Source organism: Mandrillus leucophaeus, unplaced genomic scaffold, assembly GCF_000951045.1.
Source record: "Mandrillus leucophaeus isolate KB7577 unplaced genomic scaffold, Mleu.le_1.0 Scaffold750, whole genome shotgun sequence".
Taxonomy (NCBI): domain Eukaryota; kingdom Metazoa; phylum Chordata; class Mammalia; order Primates; family Cercopithecidae; genus Mandrillus; species Mandrillus leucophaeus.
Window position 1 is genome coordinate 619,240 of NW_012108142.1, and position 22,462 is coordinate 641,701.

At 39.2% G+C, this 22,462-nt stretch overlaps 1 protein-coding gene across 2 annotated transcripts in view; it reads right to left on the minus strand.

Annotated features, from left to right (window-relative positions):
• Positions 1–22,462, minus strand: part of MYO16 (myosin XVI) — a 655,611-nt gene that overhangs the window by 326,548 nt on the left and 306,601 nt on the right. For both annotated transcript variants that reach the window (XM_011966244.1, XM_011966243.1), the window contains exons 13-14: positions 11,437–11,564; positions 6,729–6,834 (exon numbers count right to left, since the gene is read on the minus strand). In XM_011966244.1, the coding sequence (XP_011821634.1) occupies positions 6,729–6,834; positions 11,437–11,564 (234 nt within the window). The remainder of the gene's footprint in view (positions 1–6,728; positions 6,835–11,436; positions 11,565–22,462) is intronic.

A 22,462-nucleotide genomic window follows, 5' to 3' on the forward strand; every position in this document is an offset into this window, starting at 1 on the left:
TCGGGAGGCTGAGGCAGGAGAATGGCGGGAACCCGGGAGGGGGAGCTTGCAGTGAGCCGAGATGGCGCCACTGCACTCAAGCCTGGGCCACAGAGCAAGACTCCATCTAAAAAATATATATATATTAAATCAATCGATATCAGCCCACTAGTCTGCTCTCTGAAAGCTATTGCATAGTAAATCCTTATTTAAGTGATTTCAACGGAATTGAATATTCTTAAAGTTGAAGTTCATTTGAACCAGAGTTGGTGAAAGTTCCAGGTAGTTTCTCCCTGAAACATGACTTTTCTATTCCAATAAATTTAATGTCATGGAAAATCCCCTGCTTCCAATGTTTGAAATTCAAATGCAGGGATTAGAAACACAACAGCCCTTCCTAACTGCTCTTAAATGGCTCTGAAATTGTATGGGGGAACAAAGCCATGTCTGTGGTGATCGGGTTCCACCCGTCCATCTACCAGGGGGTAAAGTGCACTTGAGGCACAGGACAAAGAATGTGAGCTTAGGCAGGCTTTTCAGATGGGCCAAATGAGGTGTAAGACTGACAGAAATACTTCAGTCACGTCTCTTAAGAATAAGTTTTTGACCTGCATATAATCGCCAAAAGTCATTTCTGGACCTCAATGCTGCACTCTCTCACTTTCTAGTTGTTACCAACTAAATCTTCCTCCTTCCCTCTCTTCTCCTGAAACCTCCTTCAGGGAGAGTACTGTCTGCTGTGACAGTGTGAAACTTATAGTTTCCACCCAAACCCTTTCACTTTGGGTTCTCTTGCTCCCCATACTCCACTGAGATGGCAATCTTTATTTTAACAATGATGCCATTATTGTCAACCACAGGAACACTTTCTCCACTCCTCAGCATCTGCACAAAACTACACTGAAGACCACCCCAACACATCCTGACTGATATGGTTTGGCTCTGTGTCCCCACCTAAATCTCAAGTCAAATTGCAATCCCCACATGTCAAAGGAGATACCTGGTGGGGGGTGACTGAATCATGGGGGGCAGTTTTCCCCATGCTGTTCTCATGATCATGAGGGCATTCTCATGAGATCTATGGTTTAAAACTGCTAGTTTCCCCTGTACACGCTCTCTCTCCTGCCCTCATGTAAGACATGCCTTGCTTCCTTCTCCTTCACCTCCTGCCATCACTGTAAGTTTCCTGAGGCTTCCCCAGCCATGCAGAACTGTGAGTTAATTAAACCTCCTTTTTTTTTTAAAATAAATTTCCTAGTCTCAGGTAGTATCTTTGTGGCAGTATGAGAACAGACTAGTACACTGACTTTTACTTCTCTTCATCCTTTTACTACACATTATTTGATAACTGCTGATCCAAATGACCTCCAATGAGTATTTTCCTAGGATTCGAGGCAAAATTGTCTCCTTTAGAATGAACCAGGCTCTCTCAGTAGAATGTACAGTTTGTGTGCTTGCTACACACCTGGTCCCGCCTGCCAGCATTCCCCACGTTGGCCTGTGTGATATTCCACAGTGGAGACTCACAACCAAATATGGCTAAACCGTGTCTCTAATCAGCTCATTGTCCTCTCCTCTTAGGGCCACCTAGTGAACTTTCCTTTCATCTTATCCTGACTTTCAAACTTTCTACTAGATAGCTCCATAGATCAAGGCTGTTCAAGGATAATCTTTTCTACTCATTTCCTTAATTCTATTTTCCTTTCAGGAAGTATAGGAAGTACTCACTTAATATCATCAACAGGTTCTTGGAAATTTCTACTTTAAGCAAAACAACGTACCTTCTAATGCAACGAATTTTATCATAGACTAATTGGTATAAACAAGAGTTAAGTTTTTACAGCAGACAGGAAATAGTTTTGCCTCAAGTCACAGTTTACAAGAACCCATCAATGACATTGTGAAGATTTATCGTACTGGTTCATCTCTTAAATATACTTAATTTCACTAAACCCTCTAATTTTATAAAGATTTACAGTAAGTTAAAAAAATGTATTCAATGCTTGTATTTAATTCCTGTACATATACTCAGATGATTTACAGATATGATGGCTGATGATTTTCGTGAACATCTTGGACACTGAATGATATTCATGTGGATAATAATTTAAAGGGAAACAATAAAACCATAGCTGACGTGGAATTTAAGCCATGCTCAAACCTGGGCAATATTTTTTCATGAGACGAGAAGTCATTTATTTATGACATTTTTTATTTGTCATGAGGAGTGAATAAAACACACAAGTTAACTAGAATTAGTTTTACTTGAAATATGCACTGCTATTATAATCTGGACTCCCAGATGGTAATTGATTTGGGAGGGTTATATCTACCTGATCCAAAGGAACGCATTTTAGAATGTATTCGTTTGAACTAAAATTTAAAGCCAATTTACATAAGGTAATAGAGAATGCATTAAAGAAATTATACAGCCTGCTGTCTCCCAAATGATCATTTTAATAGATGACTGTTTATAACTTAGAGGGGAAACTATTGTTCCTTGTCATTAAGATTAAGTCATCAGTTTCTGTCATTTCTGTTAGTTAACTTGAGGCTATTTTAGAACCATGTTGTTTTACATGTACTCTAACTCTTAAGTGTCAGCCGTCAGGATATTAACGTATTCGAACAAAGAAGATAGGTTATGCTATTTTCCCAAGTTGACTCTCAATGTTAAATTATTTTGAGCAGCCAGGTGCAGTGGCTCATGCCTGTGATCCCAGCACTTTGGGAGGCTGAGGCGGGTAGATCACTTGAGGTCAGGAGTTCGAGAGCAGCCTGGCCAACATGGTGAAACCCCATCTCTACTAAAAAATACAAAAATTAGGCAGGTGTGGTGGCACATGCCTGTAATCCCAGCTACTTGGGAAGCTGAGGCAGGAGAATTGCTTGAACCTAGGAGATGGAGATTGCAGTGAGCCAAGATCGTGCCACTGTACTCCAGCCTGGGCGACAGAGCAAGACTCCATTTCAAAAAATAAATTATTTTGAGCTTGCTGTAGAATTATGCAGGTGCTCAATACAGTATGAGCTTAGTAAATGGTTATAAATTAAAGTCATTAATGAACACACATGATACCATAGATATTCAAAAAACTGATTAATTATGCATTCTTTTTAAAGAGAAAAGTCTACAGAATCAGACATAAGCTTAGGGATCTATTAGAGCAGAATAAATTTTAAAATTACTTATAATTCACAGGTATAAAATATGTAAAATCACACTAATTTATTAATTAAAAAATCAGTTATTCTCATTTCTAAGTGAGGAATCAGATACTATAAATTTCCAGAACATGCCAAGTAACTACCACCATGGTAGAAATCACTCTACACTGTAGCAACCAGATAAAAAAGCAGGTGACACAGAAACAAACACAAATAGCACAATATTCATTGTGCAGTATATTTCTGTATTTGTAACTTTTGAACCTTTAGATGGCATTGACTTAGGAAATGATTTAAGTGTAGCTGTCTTGCACGAATGTAATCAGACACTTTTAAATATAAAATTATGACTGAAATGCAGGTATCCTTCTGTAAATGTGTGTATGGCCAGACACATGCCAGCATCAGAGGCACCTCAGTGGAAATTTCACACTGCATCAATATCACACTTTGAAATAAGTGCCAATAGAAAGTTTTATACTATTGTAACATGGCCTATGATGTGTATATGCATTATTTTTTGTCAAAGTAATGATATAGCACATATGTACATTATTTCTTGAATGTTATACAGATAATATTGATTTATTTATAGAAAATCTTATGTTCTGTTAGTATATATGTGGAATTGAACGCGATGTTCCATATATGCATTTAGTGGTCTCTTGACCTGCAAGATAATAAACAAATCTTTTTAAACAAATGTGTCTTCCCTACACTTGAATGAAAAATAAAAGGTTGTAAAAAAAGGAAGAGAGGCAGAAAAATCCCACTATCTAACAAAAGCAGGGCAGGTAAGAAAAACTGAAGAAAATGTCAATGTTGGTTCTGTAAATCACATACAAGGAAACACACACAGGCCAAATGTACAGTCTCCTGATGACATACAAATGGTTTGTCCATTAAATGTATTTGATAATGTAAAGTTAACTAAGAAAGTTAACTTAGGAAACTGGGGGTAATTGAATGTGTCTCCTATACTGTCACAATACTTATTTTAGTGTATTCATTTATTCCCCACACAGAAACTGAGCTTCTCCCATGCTGTTGAGACAGCATCTCTGAATTCGAGGGACAGGCACTGGGAAGCCACTTTATATTAACAGATGCTTGTGGAATGAGAAAGCAAATGAATGAGACTGCACGGGCCAGGCTGAGAGGGATACGTGCTCAAAGGTGACTTCAGCATAGAGTAAGAGGAAGGGGATTTAGTGTTCTAAGATTAGAGAAGAAAATAAAAACCACAACAAATGTAACATTGCCAGAAAGAATGCCGGGCCATGCCGATTTATCGGACTTGATGTAAGGGGAACAGAGACTCATTCAAGGGCTTTGAGCAAAGGAGTCTCTGGTGATACAGGCTGATGGCAGTTCACCAGCATCAACTCTCCTCTTCTTCCGTTTACCAGATGAAGTTGAACACATGGCTGCCTAGTTAGCAATAAGTCCTAACTAGATAGCAGCATGACTAAGTTCAAGCCCATCACTGTGATGAGAAGACAGGCAGCGCCTCTGCATATGATGAGCCTTCTCCCTGGACTGGGGCTTGCTGCTCCCTTCCTCTGAGCAGGTGAGAAAGTGCCTGGGGAGCAACAGGGTCTGGGCCCTACCTGACCCCGGGCAGCAGAGCTACCAACCATGGCCTGCCCCAGGGACATGCAGTAGAGGATGGCCAAGAATGGCAAAAGAAGGACAGTAACTTAGAACAGTCTCAACAATAATGCCATGTGAGATGACTCCACAGCAGCAATGACTGTGGGCCTAAAGGAAACTGGACAGAATAAGAGCTAGGAGTGATAGAATATTCAGAATGTGTTGGAAATAGAGAAACTTAGTACTGTGCAATGGCTCACGTCTGTAATCCCAGCACTTTGGGAAACTGAGGCAGGTGGATCACTTGAGCCCAGGAGTTCGAGACCAGTTTGGGAAACACAGGGAGACCCAATCTCCACAAAAAAAACTACAAAAATTTGCTAGGCATAGAGACACGTGCCTGCAGTCCCAGCTACTTGGAAGGCTGAGGTGGGAGGATCGCTTGAGCCCAGGAAGTTGAGGTTGCAGTGAGTGGTGATCGTACCACTGCACTCCAGCCTGGGAGACAAAGCGATTCCCTGTCTCAAAAATAAATAACAATAACAGTAAATAAATAAATAAAAATAAAAAAGAAAGACTTCAGTTTTGGCCATGTCTTTGCAGTACACTGTGGCATGTCCAGGAAGTTCACTGGACAGGCAGGTCTGCATTTTAAGAATGAAAGGCAGGATGGAGATTAGGATCGGGAGCTGCTGGTGTACCCATGGCACTGAGTCATGGTCATCAGCATAAGCAAGGATATAGTATCCTCTAAAATAATATTTTATTTCAACCTTGGGACAATCATCATGAACTTCCAGGTGTCTGGAGTGATTTCCAAAAGAAATACAGAAATGGGGAGGATTTCATCTCTAGGCAGAGGCCCCCAGAAAGCAGACTGTTGAGTTCCATTCTTTCGGATTGGTTATTGGTTCCTGTCCTGTCTGTTCCCCCCACTGCTAGCTGTTCCTTCCAGTGGCCTTTGTCTTCTTCTGATCTGCTATCGTCTGAACAAACTTTTTAACAAAACTTGCTAGAACTATGTATAAACCAGAGAACCAGTCTATGGATAAGCACCTGTGGTGGCTTCCTTGAGTAAAATTTCTGAGTTTGATTGTGTGGAATGTTTTAGTTTTATTTCAGCTGCTAATGGTCCGTTTGCTTCCCCCTTGAATCACGGTCATATTTTAGATAGATGAAGTAGCGGGACAGTTAACACTGCAAGTGTTTCTGAATAGAGTTTAAAAACTGTTTTGGCCCCAAAGGTACATGGCCTGCACATCAAAGTCTTTAAGGCTCGCTATTGCCAATTCCTTCAGATACACTGGAGATTTATTATCAGCCCCCAGTGATCCCCCACAATAATTTCTTTTCTGGCCAGCTCCCCAGAATGTCCTAACACACCAAAGTGCACTTTCTTTTTCTTTTCTTTTCTTTTTTTGAGACAGAGTTTTGTTCTTGTTGCCCAGCTGGAGTGCAATGGCGCATCTCAGCTCACTGCAAACTCAGCCTCCCAGGCTCAAGCAATTCTCCTGCCTCAGCCTCCCAACGAGCTGGGAGTACAGGGACCTGCCACCACACCTGGCGAAATTTTGTATTTTTAGTACAGACAGGGTTTCACCATGTTGGCCAGGCTGATCTTGAACTCCTGACCTCAGGTGATTCATATGCCTCAGCCTCCCAAAGTGCTGAGATTACAGTCATGAGTCCCTGCGTCCAGCCTTAAAGTGCATTTTCTTTGTGAACAATATCTACCTATATTACATGTTTTAGATCCAACTATTCAGCGCAAATACAAAAAGAAGGTACAAGATATTTTAAATATGTAAAATAAATAAATGTGCACTTGAACAATATTAATTTGAACCCAAGCTCAATAATTTTTAATTCTTTATTTCCACAAATTTTGACCCCCTTGTGTCTATTATGATGTCCCCTCCCCTATTTGTAAATGACAATTGACTGAACATCTTCATTCACATATTTGCCAACCCAAACAAAAAACTTACATGTTTGAATCTGGAATCCAGCATGGCCCTGCTGGAGGCAGCCCTGCAGGTGAGGTGTCTTATGATTTGTTTGCTGGCTTCAGACTTTCCTGATCCCCTTTCTCCACTAAGGAAAACAGAGAGGAAAAACGTAAGTTTGAAGGAACTTTGTTCCTTTGAACAAGCTTCGTTCCTTTGAAGCTACTTTGAAGGAACAAGTAAAAATATTAACTGGAGATATTTCTCAGACACAGAAATGAAGAGGGAATGACATATTAACTTGCAATGAGTTTGTGGTCTACGTTCACACTTCAGTTTGATGCATTTGTCTGAAATACCTAGTACATGTTTACTGTGTCATGTCCCTGATGGTGTTTCAGATGCTGGCATTACAAACAAATATGACACAAGTTCTGCCATTCAGTATCTCACAGGCTAGAACCACCTAGTGTAGGTGAATTATGCCAGAAAGGTGTCAGGCTCAGAAGGAAGACATAACCGACTTGACTCAGCTTAGCAAGTCAACATAAAGTGAGGCGATCCCATGACAGCACGCTGTGTTGAGACATGCAGGCTCACACTTGGCCTTGGGAAAGCTGTTCATGCTTCATGGGCCTTACAGGAAAGACATTACCTCTTCTGTGGAAAAGCTGTGACATCTTTCTGAGCATTCCTTCTCTGTTCTTTGAAATGAAGGTAAAGTACATAGCTACGAAAACTAAGGCAGTAACGTCTTCAGATGTGGATCTCAGCAGATCCTAAACCTGACCTGGTTAGGTTTCCTTTTCAGCTTGCTTTCGGTTCTGCTGTTCTCTAGTTTGCATTTTTCTTTAATCTAGGAACGATCACTGAACTTTTTATTTATAATGGCATCACTTTTGATACATCCCAGGCATTCTTCATTAACTCACCCAGTGTTTACAAATGGTAAATATTCTATTCCTGACACTAGATGACATAGGATTAACATAAAATTCCAACACAGTAATTACTATTTCACAGTGATCTGCTCTACAATAAAGTTATTACTTTACCCAGATGAAAAACTCATAAAAACAGCCTTTACTTATCCGGTAACCAGAAAAACTTTTTAAAGCCCTTTTATGAGTGCTTCCTTGGTTTTCTGCCTGGAAACATCTCTTTTAACAAAGTTGATTAAAAGTGTTTGCCAGAAAAGAAGTTGAAATTTAATTATTTTCTTAAAGTGTCAAGTCGTTAATGGATGCTTCCACTCACTTGTGCAGACTTTTGAACTACTGGGGCCTAAGAGTGTCAACAAATGAGGTATTAAGTTAACATTAGAAAGCAAAATGAAATTTTTTCTGGTTTGGTACTGAGTTTTGGGACATCCATTCCAGGAATACTTGCGTTTTGATTGCTAAATCTTAAATTACCCTTTGTAAGTGCTCGTTTTGAGACACAATCGACACTCAGTAATGACCTGTAAACAACTTACTAAGTTGAATTTCAAATGGTTAATTTTATCCTATTAGTAACAACGGAGAAAGCATGTATCTTCGTCCACACAATCAAGGATGCGGCAAAGCTGTATGAAAGCACACAAGGTTTTGAAAGAAGAAAGAGAATCACTAAAATACCTTGTCCTAGTAACCACAGGTGTGCTCTTCAATTCTGTGTATCAGGACTAGCCATACCAAAAGGAGTTCGCCAGCTTGTTTCAGGCAGTCAGGGAAGGGTCCCTGGAGAACCTCTGACCCGCCCCACAAGTGCTTACATCAGATGTTTTCTGCAGATAAGGCAACTTGCACAGGGGCTTTGCCTAAACAAGCCCGCGGTGGAAAACTCCGTTCCTTAACACACGTGCAGCGGGAGAAATAAATCAATATGGAGCCGCTCAGTCTAAGCATGCGCACTGGAAGGACGGGGGTGGAGCCAGCAGGAATTTGCACCATAAGCCCCGGTATTCAACTAAGGGGGCACCCGGCACCCCGCTTTCAGGACCCCTCTCTGCTGAGAGCTTCCCTTTCGTGTCATAAATTCTACTCCACTCACTCTCTGGTGTCCACACGCCTCGTTTTTCCAGGGCAAGAACCTGGACCTAGCTGAGCTAAGGAGCAAAATCCTGCATCAAAACCTTCTTGAAACTTGATTGAAGAGAGATTTTTTCAAAATAAGGGGTTGGTACATGGAATCATTAGCTTTAAAAAAATGACCCAAAGGAAAACTAGTTCTGCAGAATATTAATGAGTTCTACTGGATAAAAAGTTCCATGAGCAAATACATGTGAAAACTGTTGGGTTAAACTAAGATAAACGGGGTTCTTCACCGAAACAACTTGCTGGCCGCTGTGTGCCCTCTCCCAGGCGGACCCCCAAAGCGCCTCGGCCTGCTGGTTCCTCCTTTTCTCCCCTCAGAGCCTTCCTAGGACCCACACTTTCAACAACTCACCTATAACAGCTGCAATGGTCATCCTAGAATTAAGTGGGAGCGCTCAAATTTACGGAAATTCTAAAGAAATAACTAATACATAGAAATAATCTAGTCCAGGGTCTGGCACCCAGTAAACTCTCAATAAACAAGTGTTACACACTCCCTATCTCACCAATTTACAGTGCTTTTTCTAAGCAACTTTTTAAAAGTTTTTCCCTATTTATCGAAGGAAGACCAGGAAACTAGACAGATAAAGCAGATAAAAATAGGGTTGCCTGAGTCTAGAATGGGTAGAAGCCCCCATCTAAGATCTGCGCCTTTCTCCTCCTTGAGTCTAGAATGAGTAGAACGGTCAGGTGCAGTAGCTCACACCTGTAATCCCAGCACTTTGGGAGGCCGAGGCAGGTGGATTGCCTGAGCTCAGGAGTTCGAGACCAGCCTGTCCAACATGGTGACACGCCGACTCTACTAAAAATACAAAATTAGCCAGGTGTGGTGGCACATGCCTGTAATCCCAGCTACTCAGGAGGCTGAGGCAGGAGAATCGCTTGAACCCAAGAGGCGGAGGTAGCAGTGAACTGAGATCGTGCCATTGCACTCTAGCCTGGGCAACAAGAACGAAACTCCGTATCAAAAGAAAGAATGGGTGGAAGCCCCTGCCTCGGTACCTTTCTCATCCTTGAATCTAGAATGGGTGAGAGCCCCTGTCTCAGTGCCTTTCTCACCCTTGTGTCTAGAATGGGTGAGAGCCCCTGTCTCAGAGCCTTTCTCATCCTTGAATCTAGAATTGGTGAGAGCCCCTGTCTCAGAGCCTTTCTCATCCTTGAATCTAGAATTGGTGAGAGCCCCTGTCACAGAGCCTTTCTCATCCTTGAGTTTAGAATGGGCGGAAGCCCCTGCCTCCGTACCTTTCTCATCCTTGTGTCTAGAATGGGTGAGAGCCCCTGTCTCGGCGTCTTTCTCATCCTTGAACCTAGAATGGGCAGAAGCCCCTGCCTTGGCGCTTTTCTCATCCCTGAGTCTAGAATGGGTGGAGTTCCCTGCCTCAGCGCCTTTCTCATTTTTGAGTCTAGAAGGGGTGGAATCCCCTGCCTCGGTGCCTTTCTTATCCTAGAGTTTAGAATGGGTCAAAGCCCCTGCCTCAGCACCTTCCTCATCCTTAGGATGCTTCTGAACCCGGCACGGAAACAACCGCTAGCACCCTGCTTTGAAAACTAGAAAACTAAAGCGTGCACCCATCAGTCTGTGCCTCCATCCTCCATAGAATTTTTGATAAAATGCATACAAACATATAAGTGTTCATTTTAATATTTAAATAAGCCTTTTGAATTCTATCCAGGTTCTGACTTTACACCATTTTCATTTCAGTTTCACTTGAGTTGTGTGCTACTGTACTTATGCGTTCAGTTCCAACCAGCACTACTGACAACAACTAAGGCACCGCCGTGAGTATTTACGGAGGTTTCCCTCGTAGAAGTGTGACCGAATATAAAATGTAGGTCTCTGATGCAGATTTTAACATTTAAATGTTTCTTTCGTTTTCTATTAATTTATGAGTTAAATCTAGCATTACATGTCAAATTCAAAAAATATTTTGGGCCAAATGCGGTGGCTCATGTCTGTAATCCCAGCACTTTGAGAGGCTGTGACAAGAGAATCGCTTGAGCCCAGGAGTTTGAGACCAGCCTGGGTAATAGAGTGAGATCTCACCTCTACAAAAATTTAAAAATTAGCCAAGTGTGGTGGCATGTGCCTGTAGTCCCAGCTATTTGGGAGGCTGAGGTAGGAGGATCACTTGAGCCTGGGAGGTTGGCTGCAGTGAGTTGTGATCATGCCACTAAATTCCAGCCTGGGTGACAGAGTGAGACTCTGCCTCAAAAAAAAAAAAAAAAGTTTAGGAAGTAGAATTCCGTGAACTATGAGCAAAGGTAAATAACAAGAAACAGGCTGAGAAACCTTTGGAAAGAAAGAAAATTGTATTTGGGGCAGTCCTGGATTTTGAAGAATAGTGGCTTAGGTTCACTAACATTGGAAGCTTTTCTTTCTCCATGTTTTCTTAGGTTCAAAAGCAAAAACTTTTTATCTAAGCTTTAAATCTTGAAACAGAAATGAGTTTCAGGTTAAGTTTGTTAATATTGATCCAGCTACACTTGGGGCTATTCCTAGTAGCCAAGATATTTCTCCTTTGTAATGAGTCAAATGTACTTATTGCAAAGATATACTGGACCTCAAAGTGCTGAGAAAGTAAATAAAGGTAAACCATGGGAAATTAGGACATCTTCACCGCCAAGCCCCATGGCAAACCTGAGTGCGGCAGACAAGGTTGAGGGGGACTCACCTGAGGATGAAACACTGAGGTCGCTGCTCCTGGAAGAGCTGGTGAAAGGCTCTCTCCACACAGGAGAAGAGGTGAGGAGGCAGCGAGGAACACAGCTTCCCTGAGGAGCTGAAATACAGCTGGGACACCTGGAAAACAGGGCAGCAGCAAGCGGAATACCTGAGTGAAAAGGCACCAGGATTCCTCATCCCATAATGAGAGTGACTTATGTCCAAGATACAGAAGTGAATGAATTTCTAATTCTGAATCTCATTGGTATGTAAAAACATTTGTAAAATTACACCCTTCTCTGCACATTTTCAGCATGCATAATGACAAAATGGAGGCTTATACTTTATCCTTCATTACTTGGTCCACAGGCTTTAATTATTCTGCTGTCTTTAAGAAGAGCAACTCACAAAAAAATGTAGTTTAATAGATATCTGTGCAGTAAGCTGAAACTGTGGTAATTTATACCAAATACAATTTCTCTCAGCAGTATTTAATTTCAATACCATAAGATAGCCAAGGTTTTAAACTTGAATGTGAGAGGCAGTTGCAGCTGAAATGCATGTAAGTTTACAAATTTCTCAGAAAAACAAAAAAATTAATTAATTTTAGAGAAACGGTGATTTACAATTATTGCCATAATGATTCATTTCCAGTATTTTTAGTCCTTTTGAATTTCTAGTAAATTCCATTACTTTAGAATAAAAACTCTAGAGTAGGAAGACTTCTTAGCTGTGAAGAAATCAAAGTTATTTTTTATTTTGCAAAATAACTGGCCTATATCTTCAAAGATGTCAAGGTCAGAAAAGTCAAAAGAAGACTGCAGAACTGGTGCCGACTGAAGGAGAGTCAAGGGCATGATGGTTCAAAATGCAACATGCAATGCTGGCCTGAATCTCTGGCTCTATGGGCATTACTGGGACAATGGGAAATCTTGAACAAGGTCTCTTGATTCAGTGACAACAGTGCATCAGTAATAATTTTCCCATTTCAATGACTGTATGGAGTTGACATAGGAGAATATCTTTGTTTAAATACCCAGTAAACATATTCAAGGTTGATGGAACTACGTGCCAGCAAAGTATCTTAAAATGGTTGGTGTTAAAAGTTGCTTGTACAATTTATCTACACATTTTACAGACATTTAAAATTATAGCAAAAATAATTTTTAAAGTAGAAGAAATGATTCACGATGAGAGTTAACTGGATGAATCTCACAATGTTGAGTGTGAGTGGTCAGATACATAACAGAACACACTATATGTCTTCACTTACATCGAGTACAAACACAGGTGACCAATCCTTGCTGTTAGAAGTCACGTTGGCAGTAGCAGGGGAACTGTTAGTGTTTAAGGGGCTTCTGGAGTGTTTATAACTTTCTGGAGCTGAGTACCACCCACCTGCACACTTAACAACATAAGCACTTTCCTACAAACATTACACCTCAACCAAAACTCCAGAAAACTAAGGTCATCACACAGTGTGGTGCTGGTGCAAAGACTAGATAAATGGATCACAGATCACTTGAAACAGACTAGAGAATTGATGAAGATGAAACAGGAGAGTTCCCTAACTCTGCCCATAGCATGTGTGACAGGGGTGTGGCTCATCTGTTTGGCCACTGGGTGTTCTCAAACCCCTTATGGGAGGAGGAGCATGCAGATGGGCATGTGCAGGAGCTGGGGCCAGCACCTTTGGGCTCTGGCCCCCTAGTAGCATCTAGGGGTGGGTGCCTGCAACTTCTGAAGCCCAAGTGGGCATGTGTTACAGAGTGCTCTTTTAGCTTTGCCATGTATGGAAAGCTTAAGTGTTAAACAGTTCAGTGGAGCTTCTGCAATTTTTCTAGGGCAGAGGGCCAGTGTGACAGCTTTCTGTATCCTAAGCTCTTGTCTGGCATCCAGGAAAAATCAGATCACACATGGACTTGAAGGATGGTGAATACAGGGTTTTTACTGAGTGGTGGAGGTGGCTCTCAGTGGGATGGATGGGGAGCTGGAAAGGGGATGGAGTGGGAAGATGATCTTCCCTGGAGTTTGGCCATCCAATGGCCACTCTCTTCTCCAATCATCCCCAGCTGAACTCTCGACACTCAGATGCTCCTTCTCTTCTCTCCTTCTCTGGCACTCTTCTGCTCTTCTGTTCATCTGCTTGTGGAGCCTGGTGTTTGGGGGCATAGGATGGGGGGCATGGTGGGCCAAAGGCAACTTTTGGGCATGAAAACAGGAATACCTGTTCCCATTTAGGGCTGTGGGTTTCCAGGTTTGAGGGTGGAGCCTTTGCTGGAGAACTGCTCTCTTCTACCCAGTATCTCCCTGCCTCCTGTCCACGTCAAACATACAGTGTATGACCAACCAGGCTGCACTACCTCTCAGTGGTAAAAGGTGCTGCTGAGACGACTGATCGTCTATTTGTAAAGAAAACAAGTGTTGATCTCTATCCCATAGCATGTGTAAAAATTACTTATAAATGAATTTAAATCCCAAATATGAGCAGCAAAGTTTAAAGCATTTTTACAAGCATATAGAATGACACTCTTATGATTTGTATGTAAACAAGGAAATAGGATTCAAAAATATAAATTATAAAGAGAATGGTGGAGCAATCTTAATACATTAAATTTAACAAGCCCTGGTCAACCATATAATGATAAAAAATAAGCAAAGACAGAAAGGTGTATAAGCTGTGCATATAATCAGTAGATCAGCAGCAATTTATAACATATTCCTACGAATCAATTTACAAATGGAACTATAATAGAAATTTGGGCAAAAAATATAAACTAAAAAGATGGAAAATAAATGAGAAAGGATAGAAAGCTCTCTGGTGCTATTTCAGACTATAAGATGCTATATTACACACAAAAGTCTAGCAGAATTAATCATAGTTTAGTCATAATGATAATAATAGCCTACAGGCACTCTGTGCATGGTGCTGTCCTCAGCATCTCACAGGCATTTACTCATGCAGTCCTCTAGAACCTATGTCTAGAGTCAGATAAGTATTTTTATGTTTACAGGCAAGAGAATTGGTGCTAACAGAAGTCAGTGACTGGCCCAAGGGGACAGGGCTAGGTGGTGTCAGAGCTTGATTTCCAAATGAAGTTGTCTCTTGGGCTGGGAAAACATGTCTATACTACTGAATCTTGTAGTTTTAACTAATTGGAAGAATTATCTGGCAATATCTTCTAAACTTGAAGATTCATATTCAACTGGGAATATCTCTGTTGAAACTCTCAAACATGAGCAAAACGAGAATTTATAAAACAATTCTTAGGACTCTTTGTAAGAGCAGGAAATACAGAAATTAGTTAAAAGTCTATAATAAAGATTAATAGACAAATATAACTTGTTGTGTGTCATTACAAGAAAATTCTAGAGGGACTTTAGAATAAATTAGGTATAAAATTTTCAAGATGGAAAATTTTTGAAAGCATGAGGGCTGATCAACAGCTTTTTTGTAAAAGAATACAGTTAATGACTGGGCGCAGTGGCTCATGTCTGTAATCCCAGCACTTTGGGAGGCTAATGTGGGCAGATCGTGAGGTCAGGGAATTGAGACCATCCTGGCTAACTCGGTAAAACCCCATCTCTACTAAAACTACAAAAAATTAGTGGGCATGGTGGCACACGCCTGTAGTCCTAGCCACTCAGGAGGCTGAGGCAGGAGAATCACATGAACCTGGGAAGCGGAGGCTGCAGTGAGCTGAGATCGTACCACTGCACTCCAGCCTGGGCAACAGAGTAAGACCCCATCTCAAAAAAAAAAAAAAAAAAAAAAGAATATAGTTACTATGAGTTAATTAAAATATAGAAAATAGCAGTATACCCACTTTTTGAATGTATATATGTGTTCATGTATATAGTTAACGTATGAAACACTGGATGGAAGGATAATAACTTCAAGATAACCATTATCACCACTTATGAAAATAAGTAGGTTGAAGTGGTATTTACCCTGTGTTTATAGAAGAGTATGTCATCTATCTAATCTAAGACATCATACAATTAAAACATACTGTTGTTTTTTGTACCACTCAGAAAATAAATGTTACAATTAAATTAGGACACAGTGTTTTCTTACCACACCCTTACGGCTGCATCCCAATCACAAAAGTACATGTGAAAAAAAACACAGCACTTTTAATTTTAAATGTTTTTAAAAGAGATATGAAACCAATATGCATGGTGGGCACACAACTGTCTGTTGCATTCTGCTTGAACTTTTTTCATTTTTAGTTATTCCAGAAGTTGCAATGAATATTAAGAATAATTAAATGATAGTGATATACACATTATAATTCATAAAACTAAGGAGTTTTAGTCCAGCTTCATTTTCCAGCAGATCCAATTTCTATTCTTGTTTGAAAACCTAACTACACTATTTCACTTCTCCCCAAGTTCAGCATAGACTTAGACTCTAATTTGACAAAATGTTTTTCAACTCTCTATTTTGTAAATGAGAATTTCATTAGATGTTCAACAGACACAAGAGACAGCCTGGATCATGTATCCATCTGTGTGTACATGGAGTTCATTTCTCTTTCTAACTATATATTTTTTCATTTTCATTTTTTTGAGACAGGGTATCACTCAGCTGCTCAGGCTGGAGTGCAGTGGCCAAAGTATAGATCACTGCAGACTCCATCCCCTGGGGTCAAGCAATCCTCCTGCCTTAACCTCCCAAGTAGCTGGGATTACAGGTGCATACCACCACAGCTGGCTAGGGTTTTTAAATTTTATTTATTTAAATCTGTTTGGGCTTAGATATTGTCTTTATGCCAAGTTTTACTAGAGAGTAGATGTGGGTGATGAGCCTTGAGTGTCTAAAGAAAGTTATTTCCTGATAAACTCATAACCTCTCTCAGCTCCCCTTTCATGTAAATCTCTTTCCCATGCAGTGTTACAGTTCATGCTGTGGAACAGTCCATTGCTACCACCTGGCAACACATTGCTTGAAGCTGATTCTATGCTTTACACATAATATAATTATGGAAATAATAATGACAGTGTAATTCTATAAAACATTGAGGATTTCTGCTTATGCAGTCTCTTTTTTCTGAGTGACTGACAAGCCATCTAACTTTTTTATTGGTTACCATTCTCATTGTTAATATTGCACATTCTCATTGGGTCCAGCGAATAGCATCAGGGTCGGCCACTTCCTTTCCCACCTGTCTTTTCTCTTCACTTCACTGTCTTCTTTCCTTATTTGTATCATTTGAAACAAGACGATTCTTGGTCAGGGGATATTTTAAGCACTCCATTTTAGCTCATAGGTGAGATGACAAGAGCTCAGCCTTGCTAATCATTGATGGACTCTGGTTCCAGGGAATAAGTTCCTTCCTTCCTAATGGATAAAGTCCCTCCTTTTCTTCACTGGTCATTACGCTTCTCAATAAACCACCAACAGATTGCAGAACCCTGCCACGTTCATTTCTACAGCCACCAATGCTTCCACAGCTTACGTGAGAGCCATTGAGCCACTGGCCTCCATCTCTGGCGAGCCTAGAAACTTTGTGGAACCTCCCAGACGCCAATGGCTCCAAGTGCCCCGGGCTGCTGGTGTTGCACTATGCTATGAACATCTCACTCTGTAGGCCTGTGTAAGTGTCCCATTTGTTAACTGTATACCTATCTATAGGTGACGTATTTTGAGAAAGTATGTGTTTGTGTTTACAAAAGATCACATATAATAATAATAATGAAACTGTCTGCCTCTGGGCGCAGCACTTGTGCTGCTGAGAGAAGCCTGCCAAGCATTCACTCTGGAGTTGCGTGACCTGGACATTAACGCTAGCTCTGCCACTCATGGGAAGACTTTAGAAAATCTGCTTAACCTCAAGTCTCAGCTTATTCAACTGCAGAGTCGAAATAACAACTCTTATACTGTTTTGCCTGCCTTTTGAGATGGAATGTGATAATACATGTAAAGCCATTTGAGGCAGTTCTGCCATGTAATAAGCACTCAACAATGGCAGCTGTTTTCATTTCCTAGAATTTCAAATATTATAGTCTTTTAACTTCTTGCTCACATCAAATTGCATGGTTCATTTCTCTAAATAGTCCTACATATTTTTTAAACCTCATAATGTGGCTCTAGACCATTCTTCTGCTCATGAGAATCTTACTAATTTTTTAAGATTTGCCCCGATCACATTTCTTTTTTATTGTGATACTTATTTAAAAAAAAAACCCTGATAGGATTTATTCCCTTCTAACCTCTTGACTTGCTAATTAGGACTACACACCCTCAATACAGCTGTTTAATTGTTGTCCTCAGCTCGAAGTGAAGTATGTGATTTTTTCATTGTTATTTGTGTTTTGTCTCTAGCATGTCTACACAGTGCTCAAGAACGGGACACTCTAAGTATCTAAGGCAATGTATTTTCTTATAGAATCAACAGATGTTTGTTGGCTTGATGATGCATTTTTGTTTCTGATTTTAAGGTTGCTTTTTTGTAAAGCCCATGCAGGAAGATCCGGTTCCTTTCTATTTTCTCTTTCTCCTCTACATGTAACATGTTTAAAATGAATGATATTACGTGTCTTCAACATAAACAGGCAGCACAATAATGGACCCTGTCCTGGTTGGTTGTACTTCCTGTGGAACTGCCTGCTGACTCGCCGCTGTGACCCGCATCCTGGCAGTGGCGGTTGTTAGCGTCAGATCAGCACTGCTGTGGCAGAAAGCAGTCTAACCGGGAGGCCTGCCCGCTGCCTTGTGTAGACATCAGTCTCGAAATGAAGTTTGCCTCAAGAGAGTTCTATGTCCATGATTAATAACTTGCTAGAAATAAAAATGAATATTATGCAAAGGCTTAACATAACAGAGTTCATAATGAAATAAAACTAAAATGCAGATGTTATATGTGAATTTCTTTTTAAACATGAAACAGAGAAGTCATTCTCCTGGTCTTTATAATCTATAGATATAATTACATTTAATGTTTTTTTTTCTTGTAAAGTAATCGGCCGGGAAGAAACCCAAATATTTGAACAAAATTTGTCATTTAAAGCAACAGACATAATACAATGATAACCACTAGAAACAAAAAGAAATAAATTTTTGTTATGTGGCCTAAGGACAAGATTGTTTTAATGAATACCCGATAGGTGACTAGTTGATATTATTTACTAGGCACTAATATTGCTACAGGGAATAACCACTAATTCAATGTAAAATATATGTCCTTATAGCAACCTCATATCTATTATTTTATGGGTTGTTACCTATAGACAAGGAGAGCACAAACTATTTGATTCTACATAATGGATGCCAAGTTCAGAAGGACTAGACACTTTCGCCTTTTCTTATGACCTATAAAAAGCAGGTAATTTTACTGTAAGCTTTATATCAGTGCACCTTTTACCTGATATATTTTTTGTATTAATTTTCCATTTTCATTTTATGACAGAGTTAGAAATGATAAATATAAAAGGTGGTCTGTGTGTGTATATACATATATATGCAAATTCATTTTATAAAATCATAATACTTACATATTAAATACTTCATATACAGAAACATATTTAGATTTTATTTATATTAATAATTGTATAAATTATAAGTTGCATTAGCTATTCTCAGTTTTAATAAACTATTCTGGTAATGATCTCAATGTATTGTATCTTATTCTTACATTAATAAACAAATATGTCTCTTAATGTGTTTCACCTTTTCTCTATGAATGTGTATTTCTGAAAAAACTGCAAATACAACATATTATTTGAAGCCATAATACCACCATAGTGTCAACACTTTAAAAACAAACACACCACAAGTTAACAGTTTTTTTCCAGCACAAGATACAATATAGTATGACAAGTTGTGTCATACTATAAAAAATTATTATGTTAAATTTTGGCTAATACTTAAAACTTTCCCTCTAGATCCATAGAAGCATCCAAATAAGAGTAATTTTTTTTAACTTTTCATTCAATTATTCAAAGCTGACTTTTGTCTCACTGTTAATTCTTGTTAACTCTACAATCAACTGTTACCATAAACATAAGCCAGAAATAATATATTAATAGTAACTTTAAATAGGGTGTGTTTCTCTGTCTTTCCCCTCCCACCCCTTGATGCATACATAATTTAAAATTTAAAGGCATGAAATGCCAAACTAACCTAGGTATTTGAGGGCAAATGATCGTCTGACACAAATGCAATAAAAACAGATACAGTCTCCTTCACAGCTGTCATGAAGCAGCTACTATCAGTGAAATTCTCCTCACCATGAACAATTACAAAGACTGGATCAAATACAAATCAAGCATCTAATGGCAGGGATAGTAAAATCAGCAAAGCAGCAATGACTTAGGGAGCTAAGATCTTGAAGAAAATCAGGATGCACCGGGCCACACGGAATCTTTTCCATGCCCTCCTCCCAGCACACACTGCCACTGTGCCCTCCTCCCAGCACACACTGCCGCTGTGCTGAGTGTCTCTCAGCAGCATCACGGAAAGTCAGCCTAAGTGTCTCATGCTCAGCAGAGATTGGAGCAGCCTCACACAGTACTGGGAAGACACAAATCCAAGTTCCGGGTTCAGAAACAGAGGAAAGCCAAAGGAATATCAGCCCAACGTTTCACCTGAGTCCAGTAAGGCGGCTCGCCTTTTCGAAGGGAGGCCAGGCGCGGTGACTCGTGCCTGTAATCTCAGCACTTTGGGAGGCCGAGGTGGGCGGATCACGAGGTCAGGAGATCGAGACCAGCCTGGCTAACACGGTCAAACCCCGTCTCTACTAAAAATACAAAAAAATTAGCCGGGCGTGGTGGCGGCGCCTGTAGTCCCAGCTACTCCGGACGGACACTGAGGCAGAAGAACGGCGGGAACCCGGGAGGCGGAGCTTGCAGTGAGCCGAGATCGCCCCACTCACTCCAGCCTGGGCCACAGAGCGAGACTCCGTCTCAAAAAAATAAATTAAACGAGACTTCACAGGGTCAAGGTAGTTTGTCTACAACTTGTGTACCCACTAGGAGGAAAAGTCAAATCTTCTTGGAAGGAAGATAACATCTTCCTAGACCCTATGGTTTTTTTATATTGGAAGTTCAATATTCCATCAAAAATCCCCATGGATGTCAGTAAATATATCCATATATGTAAAATACACACACACACACACACACACACAGTCACACTGTAGAAACAGACCTCAATATTAGAGTCATAAGACACAGGATTTAAAAACATCACGTTCAAGAAAATAAGTGGCAAGATGAAGACGAAGAATTTCACCAGAAGCCTGGAAACTCTAAGAGTATAAAATGAAAACGCTAGCATTGAAAAAAATCACATAACAGACATCAGCATTTTAAGGAATGATTCATTAATCATTCCTTAAAATTTATCAGCAGATTCAAAACAACAGAAAAGATCATTTAAAATATGGCCAGGCAATTATCCAGACTGTGGTCAAAGAGAAACAAAAGTAGAAAACAAAGATTAATACAGTTTATATTTTTATAGACTTTCTACATATACATATATATAGATTTTTACAGAAAGAAATCACAAATAGATAATACCTTAAACTAATTGACAATGAATTTATGAAATATCATACATGTAGAATTCAGTAAAGTTACATTTAAAGTAAAATTTAAAAGCCCCAAATACTTATTTTAGGAAAGGCAGGAAATCAAGGACATATCTATATAACACAAACAATAATCAAATTATACCCAAATAAATTATAAAGAAGGAAATTTTAAAAACTCAGAAAACTCACAAATTACCAACATATGGAATAAAAAGAAGTCACTCAAAAATTCTACAAATATTAAAAAGATAAATAGAACTATGAATATTTCTATGCCTAAAACTCTTGAAGATTAAATGTAACTAACATAATTTTTTAGAAATGCAATCATTAAAAACTAGCACAGAAAGAATATGAACTGTCCAACGTATGTCAAAGAAATTAAATCCAGAACTAAAACCTTCTCACAAAGAAAATACCAGGTCTTAATGGTTTCAGTTGTGAATTCTTTTAAACATTTAGGAGAGAAACAACACCAAATTTTCAAACTCTTTCAGAGACTAGAAAACAGAGTACACCTTCCAATTCTGTTCATGAAATCAGCATAATTTTGATATAGAAGATTTAAGTAAAAAAAAAAAAAAGAAAAAGTGGAGGCATATCTTTTTCATGAACATAAATGCCCTAAGCAAAATATTACTGGATAGACTTCAGTAATATAAAGAAAAGGTTAAAACATCAAAAATGCAAGGTAGGTTTAATATTTCAAAATCAGGAATTATAATTCACAAACAAAATAAAGGAGAAAAATATTCATATCAACAATTGATACAGAAAAAATACTTACATTTGATAAAATTCTATACCTTTTCTGTGATAAAGACTTCTTAAAACAGCAATAAAATGAAATTTCTTTAATCTGATAACTGATATCTATGTAAAATTTATAATTATTTTTATACTTAAGGTTTAATTACTAAAGATTTTTCCTGAGATAAGACATATATATATTTTTAAATGAAATTACTAATAGTTTCTGACATTATTCTGGTGATCCAATCCATTAACATAAGAACAGACTAATAATAGGATTTTAAAGAAGGAAATAAAATTATTATTGTTTCAGGCAATAAGATTGTGTACACAGAGTATTTTTAAAACACACTAGATAATTTTATATCTAATAAATAAATTTTACAAACTTGCTAGTTTAAGGTAAGACTTTTAAATTGTGTTTTTAGACATACAGGGAGCACACACCAATGGAAAATAAAATCTTCAAATGATTATTTATAACAGCATTTAAAAACATTTAATGAACACTATGCAAGATATCCTCCAGAAGAGCACACAGGATGATACACTGAGAGGAATTCCACATTTTAAAGCCTCAATAAATGAATATACTGAAAAGACTCAGTACTACTAACATTTTTTGTCTGTTTCTAAATTGAATTGTAAATGTAATGCAATCAAATTCAAAATCCCAGGGGGAGTCCCCTCAGCGCCCCAACAAAACTGACAAACTGATTCTCAACCTTAAAGGAAAAGGCCAGG